At 49.0% G+C, this 25,443-nt stretch overlaps 1 protein-coding gene across 1 annotated transcript; it reads right to left on the bottom strand.

Annotated features, from left to right (window-relative positions):
- Positions 1-694: 694 nt before the first annotated feature.
- PIGR (polymeric immunoglobulin receptor) lies at positions 695-18,506 on the bottom strand. Its single transcript, XM_007988655.3, has 11 exons — positions 18,412-18,506; positions 12,639-12,734; positions 11,287-11,631; positions 9,248-9,904; positions 7,636-7,968; positions 6,546-6,872; positions 5,095-5,275; positions 4,562-4,683; positions 3,777-3,908; positions 3,605-3,663; positions 695-2,523 (listed from the first exon to the last, which is right to left on the bottom strand). The coding sequence occupies exons 2-11, from the start codon at positions 12,679-12,681 to the stop codon at positions 2,428-2,430; spliced, it is 2,295 nt and encodes a 764-aa protein (XP_007986846.3). The 5' UTR covers positions 12,682-12,734; positions 18,412-18,506; the 3' UTR covers positions 695-2,427.
- Positions 18,507-25,443: the final 6,937 nt, after the last annotated feature.

The following is a 25,443-nucleotide window of genomic DNA, read 5'->3' as shown; positions in this document are numbered from 1 at the left end:
AGCTCATAGCATCCACAGCATTATGTTTAAGGCCTGGGTGGAAGCAAAGGTTCACATCAAGCAGGATGGCAGACTGGGGAGAACTTTCTTGCAGAGAGAACTCTCCACACACAAAAGCCCTGTGGAAGAGTCTAGGGATGAGATGGGGGGGCTAGCTGCCAACAGACAGCTAGGGCAGTCCTTATAGAATATGACATGGTTTAGCACCAGAACTTAGGAATGATCTTGACAGACAAGAGGGTTTCAGGGTGTCTAAAAGCGGGACCAAAGCAAAAGGCAGCCAGATGCAGTGACTTGTGTCTGTGATCCCAGAACTTTGGGAGGCAGAGGTGGGAGGATCAATTGAGCCCATGAATTCAAGACCCGCATGGGCAACATGGCGAAATTCTGTCTCTACAAAAAAATACAAAAAGTTAGCCAGTGTGGTGGTAGATGCCTGCAGTCCCAGCTACTCTGGAGGCTGAGGTGGGAGGATCACTTGAAACCAGGAGGTAGAGGCTGCAGTGAGCCGTGATTGCACCACTGCACTCTAGCCTGGGCAACAGAGTGCCCTGTCTTGAAAAAGAAAAAGAAAAAGAAAAAGAAAAGAAAGCCCTGAAAGGGCTGTCTGGGAGACAGAAGGTATTGGAGACAAATACAGTCTGAGCCTCGTTGGTGGCAATCACAGTCTTTAATTATTAATTGTCATATTTCTGATTTGTTAGCAAGTGCCAGCTTGTAGGCTGGTTGAAGTACAGAACTCAGAGGGAAAAAGAAATTAATGTTAGCTTTCTGGAAAGCAGCCCCTCTCTGACACCATCAAACACTTCTTTGTTTCCCTTCAACTTGGAACTCTTCAAACACCAGGGGTTGTGAGGGTTTGGCCATTCTTTTATCTTAGGTCCATGTGAGTGACAGAAATGGTGGGGCCTGGGAATGATCTCCCTCCTTTACATTTTCTCTTCTCCCTCCTCCTCCTTACAGAGGGGCAGGGGCTCTTGTAGAGAGATCCCTGGCCCGGGAGAGAAGACACCAAATCTAGTTTATCTCACTGGGGGCCTTTGAGAAAAATGCTTCAGGGCTGGGTGCAGTGGTTCATGCCTGTAATCCCAGCACTTTGAGAGGCTAAAGTGGGCGGATCACTTGAGGCCAGGAGTTCGAGCAGTCTGGTCAACATGGTGAAACCCTGTCGCTACAAAAAAAAAAAAAAAAAAAAAAAAAGCCAGGTGTTGTGGCCCACATCTGTAGTCCCAACTACTTGGGAGACTGAGGCACGAGAATCGCTTGAACCTGGAAGGCAGAGGTTTCAGTGAGCCGAGATTGTGTCACTGCATTCCAGTCTGGGTGACACAGTGAGGCTATGTCTCAAAAAAAATAGAAAAGAAAAAAAGAGGCCAGGCATGGTGGCTCACGGCTGTAATCCCAGCACTTTGGGAGACTGAGGCGGGCAGATCACGAGGTCAGGAGATCGAGACCATCCTGGCTAACACAGTGAAACGCTGTCTCTACTAGAAATACAAAAAATTAGCCAGGCATGGTGGCGGGCGCCTGTAGTCCCAACTACTTGGGAGGCTGAGGCAGGAGAATGGTGTCAACCCGAGAGGCGGAGGTTGCAGTGAGCTAAGATCGTGCCACTGCACTCCAGCCTGGGCAACAGAGCGAAACTCCATCTCAAAAAAAAAAAAAAAAAAAAAAGAAAGAAAAATGCTTCACTCTTCCAAACCCTAATTTTCTCATGTGTGAAATGGTAAGAATGTGGGTTTATAATTACCTGTATGTACGCTCATCATACATGACCCCTGAGGCTTTAGGACTCGAGAAATTTTATGACCTCTCCCAACAGGGGCAGAGGTGAGCACACCTGGTGAAAAGTTAAGACTCAGTGAGTATAAATACACCAAGAGGAACTGTGGCTTCTTTCAGTGGTGTCCTCAGAAAGGCTGTGAGCGGTGTTGGTGGCATACCTGTCACAGCATCTAGCAGAGCGCCTGAATTCTGTACGTATTCAAATACATCTTTTGATGGAAGGAAAGAAGAAGAGAGAAAGGATGGAGGGAGAAATGGAGTGGAGGGAAACTTCTGTTGACATCCCATGATAAGGGTGCAGAGGGGCGTTACACGTCTGTCCTTTCTGCAATCAGCTCTCCCACCCCGTCCCTCTTCCTTCAAGGGACCTGTGAGGACTTCTATTCTTCTCCATATCTGAGGTTCTCTCAACAGAAAGAAGTTGCAAGTGGGACCTCCTCACGCTGCCCTCATCCCCAGTAGGAACAATTAGGCCAGGCTTCGATGTCACTGAGTAGGGGACCAGCACACCTCTGAGGACAGTAGGAAAAACCTAGGCAGGTGTTAGAGCAGGCAACGGGGTCCCCAGGAGCTGAGGGCCCCAGGATCGACATGATTCTGAAGGTGATTGTCATGGGTGCAGGAGGCAGGAGGCAACCCCATCTAGGCTTCCTGGGGGCCTTCCTGAGCCTCGGTGGCCATAGTGCTGGACTGGAGCAGGAAGTCTTTGTAGGCCATCTCAGCTTCCTCCTTGGATGACTAAGGCACAAGAGGAGAAGAGTCAGTGTGGGGGGCACTGGCTCAGTGGGTGGAGTCGGGGGAGGGGAAGTACTCAATGTCCTGAATTCATGATCTTGGTCCAAGCAACACAAGCCTGTGGGGCCCACTGTTCTCATCCCAGCCCCCATGTTCACCAAACAGGACGCATTTTGAGAAATGGAAAGTTGCAGCCTCTAAAAATATCTCCTTCTGTCTCACTACCTCCTTCTGACACGTGGAGTGGAACCGCCTCTGTTGCCCGGGCCTGTCCCCGGAAGCTGCCCACACAGTCCACGGGCAAGGTGGCCTAGGCTGGGGTCAACCACGGTGGTGTATGTTTTTCTTTCTCTACTAGCCCAGAGAGGTAGTTTTTTGGCACCACAGAGTTAAAGGGGAAGGCTGTCTCCACGAATAACTTGTTCTAACTTTGCTAAATGCCAGAGATGTTTCAAGAAAAAGTAGATATGATAAAAACAACCACAACAACAAAAACTATCACCTCGGGATTAGAGGCACGAGATGTTATTTTTCTGGGTCCCCTGAGTCCTAGGGAAGATTGCGGGGATGGTATATGGCACCCAAAGGCAGGAGTTGCCTCTGCTGGGGCTTCAAGAGAAGTGAGCAGGGGCTTCTAGCCTCAAACTGCCCACAGCGAGCAAATGTCTCCTAGGACCAGGCAAAAAGCTGGTCCTGAGCAAACCCTTAAGGAAGGATGGGTGGCCTGAGGTCCTTGGGTCCCCCAACCCAGGAAGAGCATCCATTAATCACCAGGATTTGGCATTGGAGCTTTCCATCTTTTATGTACCTGCTTTTCTCATCTCCCGGCCTGCCTCCCTCTTGCCATTTTACAGCCTAATCATATAGCTCACCTCCTTCCTGGGTCTTATCCACATCAGCATCCCACCACCAGTAAGATACAGTTCTTCCTCAAAAAGTCCTGAGGACTCCTAAGGACTATTTATACCATCCTCCCTATTTTGGGATCAGCCCCCATATTAAGGTAGTTCTTCCTGAAGTCTCACTGCAGCCCCTCATGCTGCATTTCCTTGGCACATAGTGGGGCTTCCTTCTTCCTCCTCACCCTTTTTGCCTTCTTGGGTTCTTTGGTCTCCGTGGTGCTCTCAGGGGTGGCAACAAACTCTGTGAAGAAAGAGGGTAGGTGAGCCCTTACTAGCCTCCTTTTCCCAACCCAGATGTGGGGCCAATTCTTGCTCTCCCTAGGGGCTGTGCATTCCCTTGAGTGAGGGTCATACCATCTTTTCCTCCGAGGGATGTCTCCTGAGTGATCGAAGAGGCTCCCATATTGTCATTGGCTCCAAATTCCCTGGAGTTCTCGAAGTCTGACATGCTAATGTCTGTCCTGTAGCTTCTGATTGAAACTCGGTCTGTCCAGGAGGAAGAGGAGTTGGTGTAGGGACAGGGGCTGGGACCTAGAAGGCCAGGCTGGGCTGCTTGTCTCTAGGCAGATCCACTGTAGCCCTGCAGGACAGCTGAGGTGGTGCACCTCTGACTATGACCCAGGGGGATGGGGAGGGAGTCTCCTCCCCAGTCCCTTTTCCTGGGTAATCAGGACTTGGTAATCCCTGATCTTTGTTTGTCACTCTGGGATCTTTCAATGAACAATATCTCCTTTGGTCCTCACATCAGCTCTGTGAGGTAGTGATTATCATCCTTGTCTTGAGCCATGAGGAAACTGAGGCATGGCATAAGGATGGCCCAATGTCACACAGCTCATTAGTTATCCAATTAGTCCAAGCCCAAGGTCTCCTGAAACCCAGTCTTCTCTTCCTGGCAGCCCTGCCTCTGAACCTAGACCCTGGGTAATTGCAGATGATTTTCCAGAGTTAGTATTTGGACAGCAGCTCCGAATTTAAGTTTCGAGTATGTGTGGGTTTATCTTTCCCCATCCTGCTTTCTCAGGATCCTTTGTTTTAGCCCGTGAAAAAGGAGATACAATGGCAGCTTCCTCTATGGGTAGATGATTCAGGACTGAGGGCTGGGGTTGGAGGTGGAGGCAGGGAGTATCCCAGGGACTCACCGACGTTCTTCCTGTGCCGGGCTCTGGCCACCCCCACAACCACGGCTCCCAGTGCCAGCACCAGGCCCAGGGGCACCAGAGTGGAGACCAGCGCTTTGGAGCTCCCACCTTGTTCCTCAGAGCTGGAAGAAGGCTTAAGTTAGTTCATCCCTGGAAAGGAGATCTGGGGGCCCGAGGATGTGCTGCCAAGGTTGACTCGGCTACTTTGTCCTCCCAGGTTTATCCACCCCATCCTGCTGATGCAGCTCCCTAGCTCTGTTCTTCTAAGAAGCCTTCCCAGACTGGCAAAGGCAAGCACTGGGCCTTGTTGCATCCCAGGCCCGGAAGACTGAACTGACTTGTAAACACCTCCTCAGCCGTGGGAGAAGGGCAGAGGGTACTATGGGACCCTCCCACTTATTGTATAAGCAGAGGTAGTAAGGGCTGCCCCAGTGCTCAAGAGACAGACAGGCTTTCCTCCTTGGACCTGGTGGCCCAGCCTCAGGTGCTCAGCTCTGGGGTGTTCGAGTGGGGAGCCTTGAATCCTTCCTCACCTGCTGGAATCCACAGATGCTCTGCTCCCACCGGCTTGATCTCCCGTATCTGCCACGACCTTTTCCTCTGCAAAAAGCCTGGGATCCTGAATGGCTTTGTTTTCAATCTCCCGGACACCAGAATCTAGCACCTTCTCATCAGGAGCAGCGTCCGCCTTCGCTGGGCTGACATCGCGGGACCCTGCCGCAGGGAAGAGTGGGGCCTGGGTTGTGATTTTTTCTCTATGCTCTTACTCCTCGAGGTGAAGGAGCCTGGGGAGACTTCATGAGGAATCACAGGGTCAGGGTTCAATCTCAAGGCTGTTGGGGTAGGACCCAGGATGGCATTAGAAACAGAGCTGTGATGGCCTTCTTCAGCTGTCACAGATGATCTCTGCCCCATTACTACCAAACGTATGGTGGGGACCTTCAAGCCTTTGTGTCATAGATCAGCTGTGCATAAAGGCTGACCTATCATTAAGGCTGACGCATCACTTACGCTGGGGAGATTTTCAAGGCTCTGAGACGCTGGCTCCAGGCTTCCTGACTGCCCAACTGGGTGCGATAGTGCTGCCCCCTGGAGGTAGCCTGGCGAAGGGCCCCTCAGTGAGTCCCAACAGCAGGGTCCACACAATAGGATTTCTTGAGGGACTACGAAATACCCTCATTAGGGCTGAAACATTTCATGTGAAATTTTAAAAGAGGACTTGAAATGCAAATTTACTAGATGTTTCCTAATTTTCTTGATCAGACCTTGTAAACGAAGGTACCCGGCCCTCTTTTGAGGGCAAGCTTTGGCAGGGGGAAGGGAGATGAACATATTGTATATGACAGTGATGTATGCATATTATTCTTCTATACAGAGAAGAATATTTCCAGATAGAGAAGAGACTTCAATCTGGGTTGAAGTGGCAACTATGGGACTTGTCTTTTTTTTTTTTGAAATGGAACCTAGCTCTGTTGTCCAGGCTAGAGTGCGGTGGCACCATCTCATTCACTGCAACCCCCACCTCCTGGGTTCAAGCAATTCTCATGCCTCAGCTATCCAGATAGCTGGGATTACACCACCATACTCAGCTAATTTTTGTATTTTTAGTTGAGACGAGTTTTCTCCATGTCGGCCAGGCTGGTGTTGAACTCCTGGCCTCAAGTGATCTGCCTACCTTGGCCTCCCAAAGTGCTGGGATTACAGGTGTGAGCCACCACATTCAGCTGGGAGTTGTCTTAATGCCGAGGTTAAATTGCAAACCCACTATTTTTATTTAGTTGGTATGTTTATTTGAGATGTCCCTTTTGAAAGGCTTAATGAGGCTATATAGGACCTAAATGTCCCCTCCCTTCCCGTCCTCCACTTTCAGCCTCTTACAGCCAAACATACGGGCCAGCACTGATTGAGAAGCTCTTAGGCAGGGGCCTTCAGGAAGTCCTGCCTCTGGGTCTGAGGGGCGCAGGCCCTGCCCTTGGAGACTCACCTGCTACCTTCTTCTCTTCAACTGCCACATAGACAGCTGCAGTCTCTCCATAGAAGTGGCCCTGCTTCACTCCACACCAGTACCAGCCCTCGTCTGCCCTGGTCACTGGGTTCAGGGTTAGGGAGACAAGCCGGCTGTTCTCGTCACAGTTCACGAAGGCCTCGCTGGGGCCTTCGTCTTGGCTGGGCAGGGTCTGGCAGCCTGTGTTACTCCACTTGCACCAGTATTTCTCATACGAGGAGAATTTGCATGGGAAGTGGCAGGGGATGTTGAGAGTCTCTCCCAGCACAGCCGTGACATTCCCTGGTACCTTGAGGTTTGGTTCTCCTGGAGGAGGGAGGGAGGTAGAAATAAGCACAGAAGTTGGTACTTGGAGATGCTGCAGGAAAGTGACTCTGGTGTCACTGTCCACTTGTCATATATATGTATGTATGTATGTATCTCAACATTTTTCCTTTTTTTTTTTTTTTTTTTTTTTTTGAGACAGGGTCTCTCTCTGTCACCCAGGCTGGAGGGTAGTGGTGCAATCATAGCTCACTGCAGCCTCCGTCTCCTGGGCTCAAGCGATCTTCCTGTCTTGGCCTCCCAAGGTGCTGGGATTACAGGCATGTACCACCATGCTCAGTCTACATTTCCTCTTTGTATAGCATTAGAAATAAGTATGTTATTCTGACTACATAAGAAATGTAATTGTGTGCCTAGGTAATAATTATTATTGATGAGCACCATGATCAATCCAGAGTCTACGATAACCCATAGATCTTTGCACATGGACTTCAGTTTGCTTTCCTCACTCTTCCTTCTCTTCTAGACTCCATACAAAGAGGTATCTGCAATCCTCAACTTCAGCTGATGCCTGCACACTGCGAAAGAAGCCCATGTTCTTGAGAGTAGGAGGTGCCATGTATGGTAATTCAGAGTGTAGGGTGCGTGTTACAGATATGAAAATGTGACCTCTGAATAGGTGGGCTCCCTCCTGAGGTCTGGCCCATCAGGGTGGAGGTGGGTGAAAAAGGAGGAAGAGTGGCTGGGGATGCTGCTGCTGGCTGGAGAGGTCTTAGAGCTTTCTCCCTTCCTGTTCAACTCTTACCTTCGATAATCTTGATCTCCACGGTGGTCCTCCAGCGAGTATCGCCGTTGGTCAGACACCAGTAGAAGCCGGCGTCCTGGGTGGTGAGCTGGTTGAGGATGACAGTGAAGGTGCCGTTGCCTGGCTCCTGGAGCAGGGCGAGGCGGCCCTCGTACTGCTCCTGAACCAGCCCCTGGCTCTCCACCAGCAGGGGGCAGCGGCCATTCTGGGCCCCTTCCCAGAGACACCAGTACTTGAGGCTTTTGCTTTCCTTAGGGTTGTAGGGGCAGAGCACCGCCACAGAGCCTCCTGCCACCCCCTTCACCACAGTGGGGCTGCGGGGAATCGTGGACTCTGAAAGCACAGACAGAGATGGGATGGAAGGATGGCCACGCAGGAAGAGCCTTGCGTGGCCTGAGAAGCCTTCTTCCCAGGGTCTCACCCAGGATGGGGAGTGAAGTTTACACGAATCACCTTACCCTCCTCAGAAAATGAAAAGGAACTTTCCTAATGTCACAGAGCCTGCAGCTGGAGCCACCAGGGCCAGACTCCAGGGACATGGAGTCTCCCCGTCAACCTGGACATGTTGTTCTTTTCCTCCACATTATTCTGAGCAGAGAATGGAAGGAGTTGAAGGAGAGAATATCAGCTCTTCTTCTTTGGCTTCTTACAAACTCTCCCTCTGTATAAGGTTTTGTCTGTTTTGTACACTAATAAGGGTATTCCACAAAAGTGGCCAAATGGGATTATGTCCAAATCAAGAAAATATATTTAGAAAGGTATTATGTAAAATATAAAGTATGTAGCAAAGGTGAGCTTAATTGTTGGGGCCCCAAGAGGCATCTCAAAGACGATAGCCATTGTCCAGGCAGCTAAAGCTGAGGTCCAGAGAGAACCAGGTGACCAAAGATGCAGGGGGTCCTGGTGAGGACCCCAAGCTGGACATGAACATGGCGTGCAGGGAACATAAGCCCCTTTAAAAAAAAAAGTCACAAGCACAGATACTTGGAACTGCAAGTACTGGTTTGCTGCTTCTCGCGAGGGCAACTCTATGCAGGGTGCTCTGGGGTGAGACAGAGCTGGGATTTAATTCTTTCACTATGCTGATGGCTCACTAGAGTAGGGCTGAGTGGGCCAGACGGTGCTGAACTTCACAAATAACCCTACAAAATGTGGGAGTGAAACATTTAGAAGCTGGGGCACTCCTGGGAACGCATTGATACCAAGATTAGCCAATCCTTTTTCCATCTGAAGGTGAGGGATGAGGCACCCCTCTTGTTCAGGGGTCAGGGGAGGGGACAGAGGACCCCTGCAGAGCCTGCCACAGCCCTCAAACACAGTCTATAAGTCCTGCCTCAATCAAGAGCTTTACTCACCTCTTACTTGTTAAGCAGGGATAGCCATCAAAAGGACTTTGATAACAGAAGAGTAATTAGGAGCTGCCACCAGGCAGAGGCTGCTTTTTCTCGCTGTCCTGTGCAGCAGCCCACACAGCCTCCACTTCGGGGCTGGTCAGTGAGTGGATGCTATTGGCTGATTGATGACTATTGATAAATAGACTCAGAGGGAGCTGAGCTTGGCTCTCACCTGCAAGACTGCCCCACCTCCTCCCTCTCCTTCTCTAGGGCCTTACCCTCATTGACGAAGAGTTGCCAGGCCTGGATGGGCCAGCCTTCCTGCAGCTGACCATCCGAGTGGGCTCCACACAGGTAGCGCCCTTCATCCTCCTTCCTCAGGCCCGTGATCACCACACTGAATGAGCCATCCTTGTCCTGGGGGTTGAGCAGGATCCTGCCCTCAAAGGCTGAGTCCCTCTGCCCCAGTGTGTTGATGACCACGTCACAGGTTTCCCTACTGTTCACTCGGCACAGAAATTTGGCCACATTTGCCACCTCAAGGCCCAGGGCACAGTGGAAGGTCACTGAGCCTCTCAGGTCTTCATAAACCAGTTCGGGCTCGGGCTTTAGCACTTGGAGGTCAGCATTCTTCTCATCACGATTGGAACCATCCCCGGCCTGGCAGAGATACAGTCCATGATCGCTGAGCCTGAGTCGGTCGATGACAACGGTGAAAATTAACTGGCCAGTACCTGGAATACGAAGGCGTATTCTGCCCTGATAGTTGGGATTCACATAACTTCTGGAGTCAATGACCAGCACAGAGCTCTGGCCTATCTTCTTGTACAAGGCCTTCGTCTTCGGAGCATTCTCAGTCTTGAAAGGGCATTTGATGGTCACCGTTCTGCCCACGTCCACTGTGTAGACTTCAGTGTCATTTGAGAGCTCAGGACCTGCAGGATGAGGGGTGCAGGGTAGGGGGCGGGCAAACTGTGATTCTACTTTCTTGCAACATAGGACTATTTGCTATTCCTAATTAGGGTGTGGGTGGACTTATAACCTGGAATGCCCTCCTTCCCAGAGGAACTCTGTCAGAATATGTGTTCCAAGGCCCAGCTTGACGGCCGTCTCCTCCATGAAACCTTCCCCAAGCTGACAGTAATCTCTCCCTGCCCTATGCTTTCTTGATACATCTGCATCGCTTATTACATCCAATCTGGTGTATGGTTAATTATGTTCTCCATGGACTGGAAGTACCTTGAAGGCAGTAGCATGTTTTTCTCATGTTTGACCCCTCTGCTGTGACAAGCACAATGCCTCTGTGTAGTAGGTGGCCAAATTAATGTGTGTTGAAATGAACAGAACGAATGTAAATGCAGGGTGATGGATTTCAACGCATACAATAGAAGTTTCCAAAAATTACAACAGTGTAAATGTGAAATGGGCTGTCTCGAGGAGCAGTGAGTTTCTGCTAAAGCGCTTAATCAGAGGCTGCATACCCACCATCGGCACGTTCTTCTAAGCGTCCGGACAGGGTGAACTCTAAGCCCTCTTCACCTCTTAAGATTCTGTGGTTTCGAATCTCCATCCCCACCTGAATGACCTCCTCATTTAGTCCACAGACAATAGTATGTATATTCCAAAGGAGCAGAACATGTCTTCGGGAGTCCCCCTGAATTTCTTTCCTCTGTAAGACCTCTCTTTTGAGTTGTCCTTGACTATCTAAAATGGCCTCATTGTTAAACCCTTGTCAGAAAGAACTTTTCTTTTTTTCTCTTTCTCCAACTAGAATAGGCTTGTTAGCAACCCATCCTTTCAGGATCTTGGTCTTTGGTCAAGAACTAATAATCTAGTATATCCTGATAATACTGAAAGACTAAGGGTTCCTGGGTTAAAAAAATATATATACATTTTACAAGAAGCCTTTTGGCAGCCCAAACCTTGGTGGAAAGTTGCATTAATGATAGGAATTTAAGGATCCCTGTAAATCTCTCCCTGCCTTTTCTATCTCCTTAGCCTGATGTCAGATTTCCCTTTCTACCTGTAGCAAACACGAGAAAATTTGTCCTCCTGATACCCTTCTAAGCTGGGGTCTCCAGAAAGCCTAAAATGTTATAGGCCACCAAGTCCTAGAAGGGTTCACTTATCACCCCCAAGTAGGCCCTATCTGTCTCCTCCTCCTGTTCTAAGAAGTCTTTGCCTGGGTAGAGGGGAGCCTTCTGACCCCCGGCCGGGCTACGCATCCTTGTCAGGAAGTTCCTCCTCCAGCCCTCCATGCACCTTAGAGAATTCCCTCTAACATTCTCCCAGAAACCCAAGGAGCCTGGATCCTTACCCTGGCTGACCTCCAGGCTGACATCAAAGGACAGGCCTCGGCTGTTGATGCCCAGGCCACACTTGTAGTGCCCGGAGTCATCCCGGCTCAGCTGGGCAATGTTGACCACAAATGTGCCGTTCTCCGGGAAGTTGGTCAGGTTAGCCCTGCCTGCATAGTTGCTGGAGACGTAGCCCTCTGAGGAGACGAGGGTTATGCAGCGGCCACTGGCTCCCTTCCGGCACCAGTACTTCCGGGTGTGCCGGTTGACAGAGGTGGGTGGGTAGTAGCACTTGATGGACACTGAGTTACCTTCCACACTACTCACCTCCTGGGGACCAAATATGGGACTCTTCGTGGAGATGGCTGTGGGTACAGAAGAGAGAGGTTTTCTGAGGCCCTTGGGAGGTACAGCCTGTTCCAGATAATCCACTATGAGGAGATGTAGTTTTCTACCTGACACATAGGCCCTCTGTTGATAATTTATCATATATTACAGCTGGAAAATTGCTGAGATTAAAGTGACTGTTTTAATCACGATTAAATTCTAATTGTAATTCATTAATGATAACCATTTCAAGAACAAGGGAATGACAAATTTATGATATTCCTTGTTTTTTATTTTATACATATATATTTTTTGAGACAAAGTCTCACTCTGTCACCCAAGCTGGTGTGCAGTGGCACGATCTTGGCTCAGTGCAACCTCCACTTCCCAGGTTCAAGTGATTCTCATGCCACAGGCTCCTGAGTAGCTGGGACTACAGGCACATGCTGGCAAATTTTGGTTTCTATTTAGTAGAGACAAGGTTTCTCCATGTTGGCCAGGCTGGTCTTGAACTACTGACCTCAAGCAATCCACCCGCCTCGGCCTGCCAAAGTGCTGGCATTACAGCGGTGAGCTAGCATCCAGCCATCCTTTGTTTTTTCAAACAATAACACCACTTTCGTAAGGTGTTACAAGTTTGCACTTGCCATGTGTTATTTCCTTATATTTCTAAAAACACTTTGTAGATGATTTTCTTGTCTTTTTTTTCCCCCAGATAAAAATATTGAGAGCCAGGAAGGATAAGTGATTTCCCTCAGATTTCACAGCGGGTCATAGAGATGCTTGGTTGAAGTTAAGGTCTTTGTTATTCTCAAATAAGATCTTTCACAGACCCCTGGCCTTGAGATTAGGAAGTGCCATTCCTGTCCCTGATTTCCAACTCTCACAGACATGGTCTCTGTATGACTCTTCCTCAAGGGAGTGCCAACTTTGAGAGGGACATCCCTGGGGATGAGTCTGATTTTAGTGTCCCCAGGGAGGTGAACCCTGGAGTCGGGCAGGCTGGAGGGGTAGAGCTTGGGGAGTAGGGACCTGGCAGACATACCTGGGAAGACCGCCAGCAGGCAGGTGAGCACGAAGAGCAGCATTGCTGGTGTGTCCTGAGCGCCGCACCACTCAGGCCGCCTTCTCGTGTGCAATGCTGAAAACAATAATCACAAGGAGATGAAGCTCCCCTTGTCTTCCAAGACTGTTGACCTTAGAGATTCTGTGACATCTGTTTGACTTTGTATCTCCAGCAACTGACATAAATCCTGTTGAATGAATCAGTGCCTCCACCTTTTCTATAACAACTCGAAGTCTTATCATCCTTCAACACTTACATTTCCTTAATAGCTATAAGTAGCTTTTGTCTTCTCAACTAAGCTGCAAGCTCCTTTGGGATAGAGATATTGTGTCATTTGTTCTGTTTCCCTGCCCATGAGACACAGTCCCAGGCACGCTGTAAGATCTCAGGAACGGCTTGCTGGGTGATTGGTTCCTACCAATATGTGGCCCCATCTTTCTGTTTCAGCTGCCCTCCCTACATTCCTGACATTCCTGGGAGGTGAAGCAGGCTGACATATTTCACGGTGTGTTCAGATGAGGAAACTGAGACCCACAGAGGAGGTGTCATGATTATTCAGGTTGTAAATGTAATTATGATGGTCCTAACCCCATTGATTGCACCCTTATTCTGTCTCAGGCACTGTGTTGAATAATTTATGTGTATTATCTCATATGGTCTTGATATCAGCCCTACAAGGTTAGTATTCTTATTCACATTCACATGGGAGGAAATGAAGGCTTAAAGGTTAAGTAGTTTGCTCAAGGGCACACAGGGGTTAAGTGTGTGGGGGTACACAGAATGGGGGTGGGGAAGATTTAGGCCCATCTTTGTCTGACTGCAAAGTCCATGTGCTTAACCTCTCCACTGCTGTATGGCACCCCAAATACAAGAGCATGCTTTTACCTTATGCTTATTTGTGTTATTTGTAGAGACCCTGTTGCTTATGAAAGCACTATCATTTACATTATTTCATTTGAGCTTTGTATGTTCCCTTGAAATAAGACAGAGAGGTATAATCACAACCATTTTATGGATAAAACATTGAGATCTTGAGATGCTGAATGATAGGCTTGTGTTTTCCCAGCAACTTGGTTATGGAATTGGGGTTTAAAAACTTAGGTGGTAGGGTCTTTGTAATCCTGCCCGGTAAGACCTGGCAGACAAAGATGAAGAATCAAAGATAAGACCACTCAGATGGAGCAGCCCGTGTGGACTTTGTCACCACTGTGGACAAAGCCCAGGGCTGAGGAGAGCTGAGGGTCCCAGGGGCCTGCCTGACAGCAGCTGTCATCAAGGCCCCAACTACAGCCTAGAGGAGGAGAGAGGAGTTCCCACTTTCCCAGAGTTTGACAGACTTTAAACTTTGGAGTTATCTTGACAAAGAGAGTGTTAAATGATCGTAATTTGGGCAGTAATGAGTGCCATAAAGATAAGGATGCTGTAAGCAGGAGGAAGCTAGGCATTATCTCCCAGACCTCCCTCACCACCCTGGCCCTTGCTCCTGCTCCCAGACTCCCTTCAGCTTGAGCCAAAGGCAATAGAGTTGTTTATCTTGGTTATTTCTTTGTTGCAGGGGAATTTCCCAGCAAGGAACCTTTTATTTCCTTGTGAATATAAAGGTATTTTGTTTCTGCAGTTCTTTGGAAGAGTAAGGGGAGGGAGTGGGAACAGATATGGGTGTCAGATGGCAACATCGAGGCTCTCTTGAGTCCAGTTAATTGCCCCAGACCTTTCTTACCAGGTCAATGATTAATCCCTGGAGTGGGGCCTTAGCCAAATACCAGTCAGCTCCAATGTGAAAGCAATCAGGGGACGTTGGCTGGGGTGTCATCACCTGCGTAAGCACTGCAAGCTGCCATGGGAGATGCTCCCAGGTGGGAGCAGCTTTCAGGAGGCCAGGAAGTCTCGGCAACAGTTGGGATGGGCTGGCTGCAAAGACCTGAGAGAGCTACCATTTGCTACTTGTGCTGGCACAGGGTGGGTGCTGGCATAGGTGGGAGGACAAAATGCTGCCTGCTTTTAAGAACCCACACCAGCAGCAGTTGTCCTTGCTTCTTGTTCCTGTCCTCACCTCTAGATAAGCAACTGCCTAATATTTGTGGAAGACAGGAGCGGTCTTCCTACAAGCTGAGCAGCCCTCTTCTGGACTTGGCCTGGGTTGCAGAGAGTCAGATGCCAGCTTCTCCAAGGTGAAGACCCTGACGTCTGTCCCAGACTTCTCATTTTGTGACATGTTTGGGTGACTATGCATGTTCGTGTGGAGAGGGGACATGTGCGTGCACCCATTACCCTCTGCATGGTCTCAAGCCAGGGATGAGAGCATCAGGCATGCACAGGCAGGTCAGGCAGATGGCAACATCGGCGGGATGCACACAGTCCAGTCCTAGACGGGATGATTGGCAGGAGAGGATACCCCTGCTCGCAGGAACAGGAGCTCTTCTTTGCCCAAAGCTAAAACTTGAAGCACAATTTCTCTAGTAACAGTTGGAAGGATCCCGAGCTTTCAGAATCATTAGAGACCCCTTCCTCTCAAAACCAGAGACTTTCTTCCAAACCTGGGGGATTCAAATCTCAGGGAGACCCATCCCACTGGGTGGCTGGGGCTGGATTTAAAGGATTTGCTTAAGGAAGGAAGAAAAAGAACATAATGTTGGGCACCCGCTTTGTGCCAAATGCTTTGCTATGTTCTTTTCTTGTATGACTTCATCCATCAGCACAACAACCCAAGAGATAGATGTTGTTATCCTCATGACGCAGGTCGGAAATGTAAGGGTTATGGGGATTCTTGACCCCAAGACTCACAGCAGAATCCGAATTTGAGGTCACTACCCCATTATCACGCTTTAAATGAGCAGAGGGGCCTTCTTTATTGAGTTATATATACATGACATTATGTCATGCATGAGGGCACGTTTTCTGGTCCTTAAACTAGCAGTTGTTTTTTCACTGCTGCAGTTTACTAAGTTAGTGTCCCAACATATTTGTAATATATGGCTCCACAATTGTGGATTGGGGCAGGAGTGTAAGCTGTGCTGAAGAATAGTTTTTCTTTTTATAAAATGTATTTAACAAGCTCCTATTCAGTTAAAGTGACTGCACGTCAGCTCTCATGGTGTGGAGTCCAAACCTTTGTCCATCTAATCTCAGGTTTCCCTCTTTTTCAGAGGAAGAAAGGTCCCCTGGACTTGATATGAGAGTAGAAGTTTGCTTGCTGGGCATCGTTTGAAGATAGAGAGTGAGCTACTTAGGTTGAACCCATGTGGATAAGAGAGGAGACAAGCACTACAGGCTAGGCTAGAAGAACGTACACTGAGTCCTTTCCAGGTGCTTTACATGTGTTAATGTGTTTCATTTTTACAGCCACCCTAGGAGATAGGACAAAATGGGCAACCCCATTTCATGAGTGAGATAATTGAGGCACAGAGAGGTGAGACATTTGCCCAAGGTTGCACAGTTGGTAAGTGACTTAGATGGGATTCTGGATCAAGAGCATAGGCCCTTAGCCACTCTGCTCTACCTCAGAGGGTCTTGCTGTTGAGAGGAAGCAGTGGGAGAGGAAGGAGCAGGATATCCAATCTTAGAGAAGAGAATTTGTTCAGTTCTTTCCTCTCTGCCTTTCACAGAAAAGGCAGTTCTTATAAAGAGATACCTGGGGCCGGGCGTGGTGGCTCACACCTGTAATCCCAGCACTTTGGGAGGCCGAGGTGGGTGGATCACGAGGTCAGGAGTTCAAGACCAGCCTGGCCAACGTGGTAAAACCCTGTCTCTACTAAAAGTGTAAAAATTAGCTGGGTGTGGTGGCACGGGTCTGTAATCCCAGCTACTCGGGAGGCTGAGGCAGGAGAATCGCTTGAACCCAGGAGGTGGAGGCTGCAGTGAGCTGAGATCACGCCACTGCATTCCAGCCTGGGTGACAAAGCAAGACTCCAAACAATTAAAAAATGAAGAGACACCTGGACCCAGGGGTAGGTGCCAACAGAGAAATTTCTTCCTGGAAAATATTAGCTGCTATTTATTTAGCACCTGCCACGTGTAGGATATGTTACATAACCATGTGTATAACCAGGCATGTTGACGCCAAAGCCTCTTTCCACTCCACCATACCGTGTCGAAGCCAGTGGCATTGAGACCCCAGCCCCAGCCCCTCCAGAGAGAGGGCAGACATAGACGAAGGTCTCTGCTGAGCATAGTGCATAGGTATTTTTTTTTTTAACTTGGATAGTTTGCTTTGTAGGTGACATCAAAATGTCCTCATGACCATATCAAAATGGCTGTACCAAAACCTCACTGTTCAAATTTGCTGGTGACTTTACACCACTCGCATAGACTCATGCTGTCTTGGTTTCCTCAACTAGGGAATGGTATCACAAAACCAGCCCTGCCTACCTCCTCGTTTGTATCAGGGGAGAATGAGATGAAGCTGTGAAAGCCCAGGGCAAGTGGGTTTACTAAATGGAAGCCTGTGCGACCCCACTTTTTATCACCTAAAGCCACAGAGGTCTAGAGGCGCTAGGAGATAGGCAGAGAGAGTTGCTTTCCTGACTCCTGGCTCAGTGTTCTTTCTGTTACATTAGCACATCTGGGGCAGAGAGAAGGATGGAGAGAGAATTCCGGATCTGGCTCTGGGAAGACCTACGTCCAGGCACCAGATCCCTAAACCCCTGAAAGTGGCATCTCCTCTCCAGATGTTAAGGGATCTATAATTCTCCTAGTGAAGGGGGAAAGTGATGGCACAAAATAGGAGCAGCTTCAATGGCCCCAGGCACCGTGGCAGTTGCACAAAGGGAACTGGGGGTCGGGGACAGAGCTTGACCAGCTGCTGCCCTTGTGCCGGACGGTCTCACTGCTGGCTTGGGATGCTGTCAGGATGGGCAAAGGGAGGGGAGCCCATGTCTGAGATCTGCTGGCTGCAGAGCCAGGAGGAGCAGCAGGAGTTGAGTATGCTGCCTGTGGGGCTCAGCCCTACCTCACTCAGTGACCCCGTGAGGACCTCATTTTTTCTACCTCTAGGAAGGGCGGGATGATGCGATGACACACACTTATGTCTCCCATGGCAGGAATCTGCTAGAGCAAAGCGAGGTGGAATTGGAAAGGATTTCAGGGGTTCTTGGAAGCCCAGTAAAAGGAGCTGAACATGCCTTTGCCAGAAAGCCACAAGCGGGAAACCTCAAAGACTGGAAGAGGACTTGCTAGGTGCCATACTTTATGAGCATTATCTAATCCCAGGTCTGTCTGGTGTTCAATACATCCTTGATTAATTAAACCAAACTGAAAAATATGAAACAATTCCTATTTCATTCTAGAGGTGACAAAGCTATTTCACACGTATTTTCTCATTTGAACCCACATTGACCCTGAATGATAGGTGTTATTTCTGTCTTTGTTTTATAGATTAAGAAACTGAGGATCAGAGAGGTTAGGTGGCTTGCCTAAGGCCACACAGTTAATCAACTGTGAGGAGTTAGGAAATCCAGGTGCAGACCAAGCTGAAAGAGTGCAGCTACACATGCTGACCACAGCAGTCCCTTCCCACTTGCTGATATTTATCAGAAAAGGATGGGGGGCTTCCACACACTTGTATCCCTACTCATCCCACTGGGATATGCACGCTTACTTCCCAACCACACACAGTCACGGTCTGCCTCCTTGTCCTTCTCACCCCACTATCTGGGAGACTGGGAGTTGGGAATGGAGGGGGTTGCCTGAGCCATCGTCCCGAGCCCTTTCCAGATAGCATCCTGTCTGGGGATCCCAGAGCAGTAACACTTACTTTTAGCCACTTCCTTCTCTCCCGTTGATCTGATTTCAGGGACACAGCCTGCTGGCCAGTTGGTAACCCCTGCCTCTCTAGGAGCTACTGGCAGGGCACTGGACGCTGCTGCCAAAACTGAAACTCTGCTCAGTGTTTGACCCACACCTGGGCTCTTAAAGGGCCACTCTCCCACAGGCACCGTGGCCAGCCAGGGTCACGTGACTTTCACAGATCCCTTGCTTTCCTTTCATTTTAGCTTCCCTGGCTGGCTCCATTTGGTTTCCTTTGACCTTGGGGGAGACTCTATTACTTGGGAATCCTCCATCATTGCAGCTTCAGGATGAGGGACAGAATGTCAAGTGTGAAGATGCTGTTCTGTCACTTTCTAGCTGCAAGACCTTAGGCAAGTCACCTTCCTATTTCTTTTCATCTGGAAAAGAGGGATGGTAATACCAAATCTACAGGTAGAGGATATAGCCAGATATTAGCTGCAAAAAACCCGGCCCAATACTTGATTTGAAGTTGGCATCATCTGACGGGGCACAGGTGGCAGGAGTGGCTCTCGTAATCCTTGGTCTCATATCCCCAGTTGCTTGGGAACCCCCTCCGACTCCCTAGGTTACTTAGCCTGGACTACAAATGCCCTTTACATACCTCCTGCCAAGCCCCTTTTACCAGTCCCAGAGCTCCAGGAACTGGCAGGACTGTCGCCATTCCTGTTTCTCTCCCCGGAGTCATGAAAGACTCTCGCTGCTTCTGGGCTCCCCTGAACATGGCCGACCTCAGAGTCTTGTTAGGACCCGGGCTTGGCTCCATAGCAAGGAGGGTGCCGACCTGCTGAGTTGAAGTAGCACCTCCTTCCCTATCTCAGTCAGTCCATGGGGGCTGCCAAGACATGACCTGGTTGGGACTCCCAGGTGTTCCCCAAATGATCGTGGCAGTCCTGTGACAAAAGTGAAGCCCACTCCCCAATACACACACGTATGCCCCCCAACGCCTCACTGTAAACCCCCACTGAAATGCTGACCCATCCTACCTGTGCAGGGCTGACCCAGGCTCTCACTACAGAGTCCTACAGGCCAAACACCAGAAGGGGAAGGAAAAATAGAGAAATAGAGCGCTGGAGAAACACAAGGCAGCCAGAGCCCTGGGTCTTATTTTAGCTAACCACTGGCTCACTTGTGGGTATTAACACACAATCACAGATTTCGATGGCAAGCAAAACAACCCATAATTTCTTTATGTAGCTTAATTTCTTTCTTTTTTTGTAGTTTGCACATTTGGATTTTCTTTTTTTATTTTAGGTTCCGGGATACGTGTGCAGAACGTGCAGGTTTGTTATACAGGTAAACGTGTGCCGTGGTGGTTTGCTGCACCCATCAACCCATCGCCTAGGTATTAAGCCCCACATGCATTAGCTATTAGTCTCGATGTTCTCCCTCCCCCCACCCCTACCACAAGCCCCGGTGTGTGATGTTTCCCTCCCTGTGTCCCTGTGTTCTCATTGTTCAGCTCCCACTTATGAGTGAGAACATGTGGTGTTTGGTTTTCTGTTCTGTGTTACTTTGCTGAGGATGATGGCTTCCAGATGTGGCTTAATTTCAAACCCTAAACCTATAATCCGATAAAATAAAACAAGTTACCTAGTCACTTCTAGGCAAGCTCAGCCCAATTCAATGATCTCTCAGTCACTTCACTCCAGATTTAAAATTTAGCCTCATTATGGAGTTCCCTTCCTTTTTGTCTCCCTTCTCTCCTCTGGGGTCCAGTCTGGGGAGAATGGTCTTGGGCGAGGGGGTGGTCAATATTACTGCTGAGGCAGTGAAAGGGGGTGACCCATTATTTTGATCTTGCCTTGTCAAGATGCTGTGCTGGCCTTGGGCTCCAGAAGGAAATAGTTTTGTCTACTGAGATGTGACTTGCCCTGCTTGGTCGGTGGGCTTTGTCTCTGCTCATCCTGAGGGCTCTGTGGTCCACACTGTGCCCTCCTAGTGCATGCTCTGAGCTCTCTGGGGTGGGTTTCCAGGCCCTCAGCCTCTCCTTGCTCTCCTTGTGGGTGCAGGGTGAGCTTGGCGGATCGCAGGCTCCTGAGGCCTTTGGGAGATCCTGTGCAGCAGAGGTGCATTTTCCTCAACATTCTTGTGGCCTCCCGTGTGCCAGTGTTCCCGTACAATTGGGGGTGCAATGGATATCAGCAAGATTGTGGACCACCAAAGTTCTACACAGGATGGGCAAAGGTGAAGGCCCCTCAATCTGGAATTTCCAAGGCCACCTGGATAACTCTATCATTGTTAATCCCCTCTCCCCTACTGTAGCCTGGACTCTGCCCCATGGTGGTGTCTGGGAGGGCACCAAGACACATCAGTAACTAAGCTCTCCTTCTTACTCGTCAGCAGTCTTTCTCCTCCCCAGTTCTGGGGTTAATGTCTAGGGGGAGGATGTGAGGGGAGACAAGATGTACAGGTCCATCGATGAGACAAGCCTAGTTCTGTCAGATTATAACTCCCTTCAAAGGGTTCCCGGTTTACCCCTCTCTCCATTTGAACTCAGTAGTGAAAATATTTGTAGGGTTTGTTTCTTCCTTCCCAAAGCAAGAAATAAGTTGCATCCAGTTGTCCTGGCTGGAGTAGAAGTCAAGGCAGGTTCACAGAACACTAGCGTAGAAATTTGACGAGTGAAGGCTTGCAGGGAGGAAGGGGAGAACACTCATTAAATCATTGCTTCTCATGCTGCCTTGGTGGGGGTGGAGGGCAGGCTGCAGATTTCCTTCCCTGCTTTGCTAATTCATGACGGTGGGTAATTTACTAGATCATGTACTGCTGCATGTTTTCAATAGTCTCCAAAACTGTTTTAGCTGACCCATGTCAGACACACACGTACACACACACACACGCACACACACACACACACCTGGAGCCCACTGATCCTACTGATCCAGTTTACAGAAAGGGGAAAATGAGAAGTAGAGCCCCGGGAAAAGGCAGGGAGTCAAAATCCTATGTCCTATTTTGGGCTCAGCCACATGCCAGTGGTATGATTGGACTCACTCGCTTCCCCTCTCACACGGTGGTTTCCCTATCTGGAACCCAGTGGCCCTAAAATAGTGCTATTTCCCTGCTCTGTGGGAGAAGGAACAGGCCAAGAGAGTCTATTGCCCAAATCAATAATAATGATGATAACAGCAGTGATTATGCTTTTCAAACTTACAACACTTCATCTGCTCAACCCTCCCCACTTCTTTTAAAGTAATCATGCAAGAAAATACACCAGCAGAAGGACAGCTTCTCCTTGGACTTTCCTGACTCTGGGACTCAGCATAAGTCACTGTGGAACACCTTTGTTTTGTTCCCGATTCTGCCTCTAATTGCTGAGTGACCTTTGCCAGATCACTTCATCCTGTAGGTCTGCAGGATTGTTTGTTTCATCAGAGGACAGTACCAAATGCTTCTCCAGGCTCTTTCAGTTCTAGGATTCTGTGTTTTGGTTGAGCACTGTATTAGTTTCCAACAGCTGCTATAACAAATTAACACAACTTTAGTGGCTTAAGACAACAGAAATGTGTGCTCTTTCTGTTCTGGAGACCAGAAGACTGAAATCAAGGTGCCAGCAGGGCCACCCTCCAGGCTCCAGAGGATAATCCGTTGCTTGGCTCTTCTAGCTTCTGGTTGTGGCTGACATCCTTAGTATTCTTTGGCATGTAGCTGCGTCACTCCAACCTCTGCCTTCATAGTCACATTGGCTTCTGTGTACGTCTCAAATATCTCTCTGTTTCTCTGTTATATGAATAGCATTTAGGGTCCACCCAGCTAATCCAGGGTGATGTCCTCATCCCAAAATCCTGAACTTAATCACATCTTCAAAGACTCTTTCCCAAATGTTACATTTCTAGGCTCCACAGATTGAGACATAGACAAACTTTGGGGAGTGGGGGTTGGGGGTTATTTCTCAGCCTATTGACCATGACCAGCTCAAGGTCCAGGGAGATTTGAGATATGCAGGAGCATGCACCCCTGTTCCCCAAGGGCAAGTAGTCCAATTGAGGAGTCATCACTCACATGCAACACTGTCAAGGAACAACACTGTCAAGGAACAACACAAGCCAGGAGGTAGCAAGCATGGAGAGCCTATGTAGCCTTGGGGAAAGAGCAGGGGCTCTGGACCTCGACTGCCCTGGGTTCACACCCAAGTCTTACCACCTGCCAGCCAAGGGACCTTGAACAAATTATTTCATGTCTCTGGGGAAATTTATACATACTGTATAAGTATGTAATAAAGATTAAGTATAGGCCAGGCTCAGTGGTTCACACCTCTAGTCCCAGCAGTTTGGGAGGCCAAGGTGGGAGGATCACTTGAGGTCAAGAGTTAGAGACTAGCCTGGGTCAGATATAGAGACTAGCCTGGGTCAGATAGCAAGACGTTATCTCTACAAAAACAAAAAAATTAGCCAGGTGTGGTGGCACTCCCCCGTGGTCCCAGCTACTTGGGAGGCTGAGGTGGGAGGATTGTTTGAACCCAGGAGTTGCAGTCTGAAATGAGCTATGATTGCACCATTGCACTCCAGCCTGGGTGACAGAGCAAGACCCTATCTCCCCAAAATACAAATCTAAAAAAAGATTAGCTATAATATGTTCAGTGACTAGCATCTAATAGGTGCTTATGATTCAGCATCAAATAAATGGGACAGCAAAAAGCAAGTGTGTGTGTGTGTGTGTGTGTGTGTGTGTACATGCATACATGTCTGACACCGTCTGCTAAGACAGTTTTGGAGACTACTGGGAGCATGTACCAGTACATGGTGGAGTAACTAGAGTGATTATCCACTGAATGATGAAGGACCAAGAACAGAAAAGTGAAAATGACTTGCCCCAGTTTGCACAGGAGGTCATTGCATAGATGGGTCTAGAACCAAGGTTTTCCAGAAAGCATTTTCCTCCACTTCCCAAAACTTTTGCTGTCAGGATGATATTTCTACAGACAGCAAGGGATGTCCATTTATACCCTTGGTTTAGCCAGAGAATATTGGAGATGATCAAGCCCACAGGCTCACACAAATCCAACTCTTCAGACTGTCATTAGCTTCATGCTCCAGGACCATGGGTTGACACAATCACCAACAGAGAAAGGGAGGCTAGATAGCCCTTCTTCAGTCTCCACTGATCAGCGGGCATCCCTCTGCATGGATGGTTCCTCTGAGTGTGGCTTTTGTCATAAAAATGAGATAAGAGGAACAGAGGAAATGCTGTTTACTGCCAACTCTCTGCTCCTGTGTACAGATCTTCAGCTGAGTCAATGTTTAACCCCTGTCTGGAGTCAATGTTTAATCCCAGGCCAGCCAGCCCTGCAATCCAGCATTCCTCATCAAGCCTAAAATATCGAGTTATTTTAGAATCAACCACTGAAGAATAAAATTGTGACTGAATCTGCCAAAGCTAAATAGACTCTCCCCACTTTTAAAGGATACTGGCTGTTTGGAATTATTCATGCCATCTGTTCCCATTAGCAGATAGTGATACGGAGTTTGCTGACCCTAGCTGTCACTCAGTGGCATGAGCACAGCATTTATTCTTCCTGTTTCAGTTCTTCCTTTTGGGCTGGGGGAGAAGAGCACTGGGTGGGGACCACTGCCCTTGCTACCCAGTTGGCAATGCTGCTGGCTGGCAACATGCTTCCTTGTGAGGCTGCTACTTGGAATCCCACTAGGAGAGCTGCAACTTGAATGTTCTGGTTGGCTGCATTTAGGCATGTTTTCTGGGAGTTTCTGAGCCCAGATTTATGTTTTAAGGCCTAAATCTTTCCCCAGGTGAGACTCCCTGTTAAGGAGCAGGTGGGAGAGGGAAGAGTTCATTAGAAAGACCCTGACTATTGGTGATTCTCTAGGAGCTTCCTAGGGTCCTTCCTAAGGAGCTCAGGGCACATGGCATCTACAAATGGGCAGCATTATGTCAATTCTAAGAACAACCTTAGTTAGGGAAGTCAAAGGATGGCAAGCTGGGTGGTGGGGTGCAGGGACGTGAAGAGGGAAGGAAGGCTGCTGTCAGATTAGCAGCTCTAGTCTTCAGTTGGTGTTGGAGAGGTGACTCACTGGCCAAACGTATGCATGCAATGCTCAAATCTTTTCACTTTCCTCTGTGAACACACTGAAGCGCCTCCTTCTCCTTGACCACCTGCCTCCCTGTGTCACTGCCCTAATGTCCCATCCTTCACCTGTTTTCCCAGCTCAGGTGCCTCCCAGTCAGAGAGTGAAAACAACATTTCTTCTGGGGCTCCCGGCGTGGGGAGGTTGTTGGTGCCCTTTCTCGTTTTGGCTGGTGAAGGAGTGAAGGTGGAAACTGTGGTAAGAGCCCCCTGAGATTGCCTGTGTCCAGCCCTGAGGAGCCTGCCCTGGGGAGTGGGGAGTGAAGTGGAACATAAAAGGCCCTGGAGGCTGGGCGTGGTGGCCCGCACCTGTAATCCCAGCACTTCAGGGGGCCAAGGGAGGCGGATCACTTGAGGCCGGGAGTTAGAGACCAGCCTGGCCAACATGGTGAAAAATACTTTACTAACAATACAAAAGTTAGCCAGCCATGCTGGCGTGCGCCTGTAATCCCAGCTACTCAGGAGGCTGAGGTAGGAGGACTGCTCGAACCCTGGAGGTGGAGGTTGCAGTGAGCCAAGAATGTGCCATGGCACTCCAGCCTGGGTGAGGGAGCGAGAGTCTGTCTCAAAATTAAATAAATAAATAAAAATAATTTTAAAAAAAAGAAAGAAAAGAAAAAGGCCCTGGAAATGGAAAGTCAGCCATGGTCCAAAAGCTCTCTCAATTCTTCTTTGGGCCTAGTCCCTACACTCCAAAGAGCTTTGATTCTCTGTTTCTGAGAGGCAGGGACATATGAGCAAACATTTTTTGAGGTGACCGAACCATTGTCCTGTGCGCTCTTACCTCCACACCCTGGCTAGGGAGGAGCGGAAGGAGGAAGATTTTTGGAGTAGGCATCCAAAGTCAATAGGTGGAGTGTCAGGTGACAGGGCCCAGCCCCTCTCATAAGCCACTGGGGTCCTCCTGAAGACTTG

Source organism: Chlorocebus sabaeus, chromosome 25 (assembly GCF_047675955.1).
Source record: "Chlorocebus sabaeus isolate Y175 chromosome 25, mChlSab1.0.hap1, whole genome shotgun sequence".
Lineage (NCBI taxonomy): Eukaryota > Metazoa > Chordata > Mammalia > Primates > Cercopithecidae > Chlorocebus > Chlorocebus sabaeus.
This window is presented reverse-complemented; position numbering and strand designations above follow the sequence as displayed.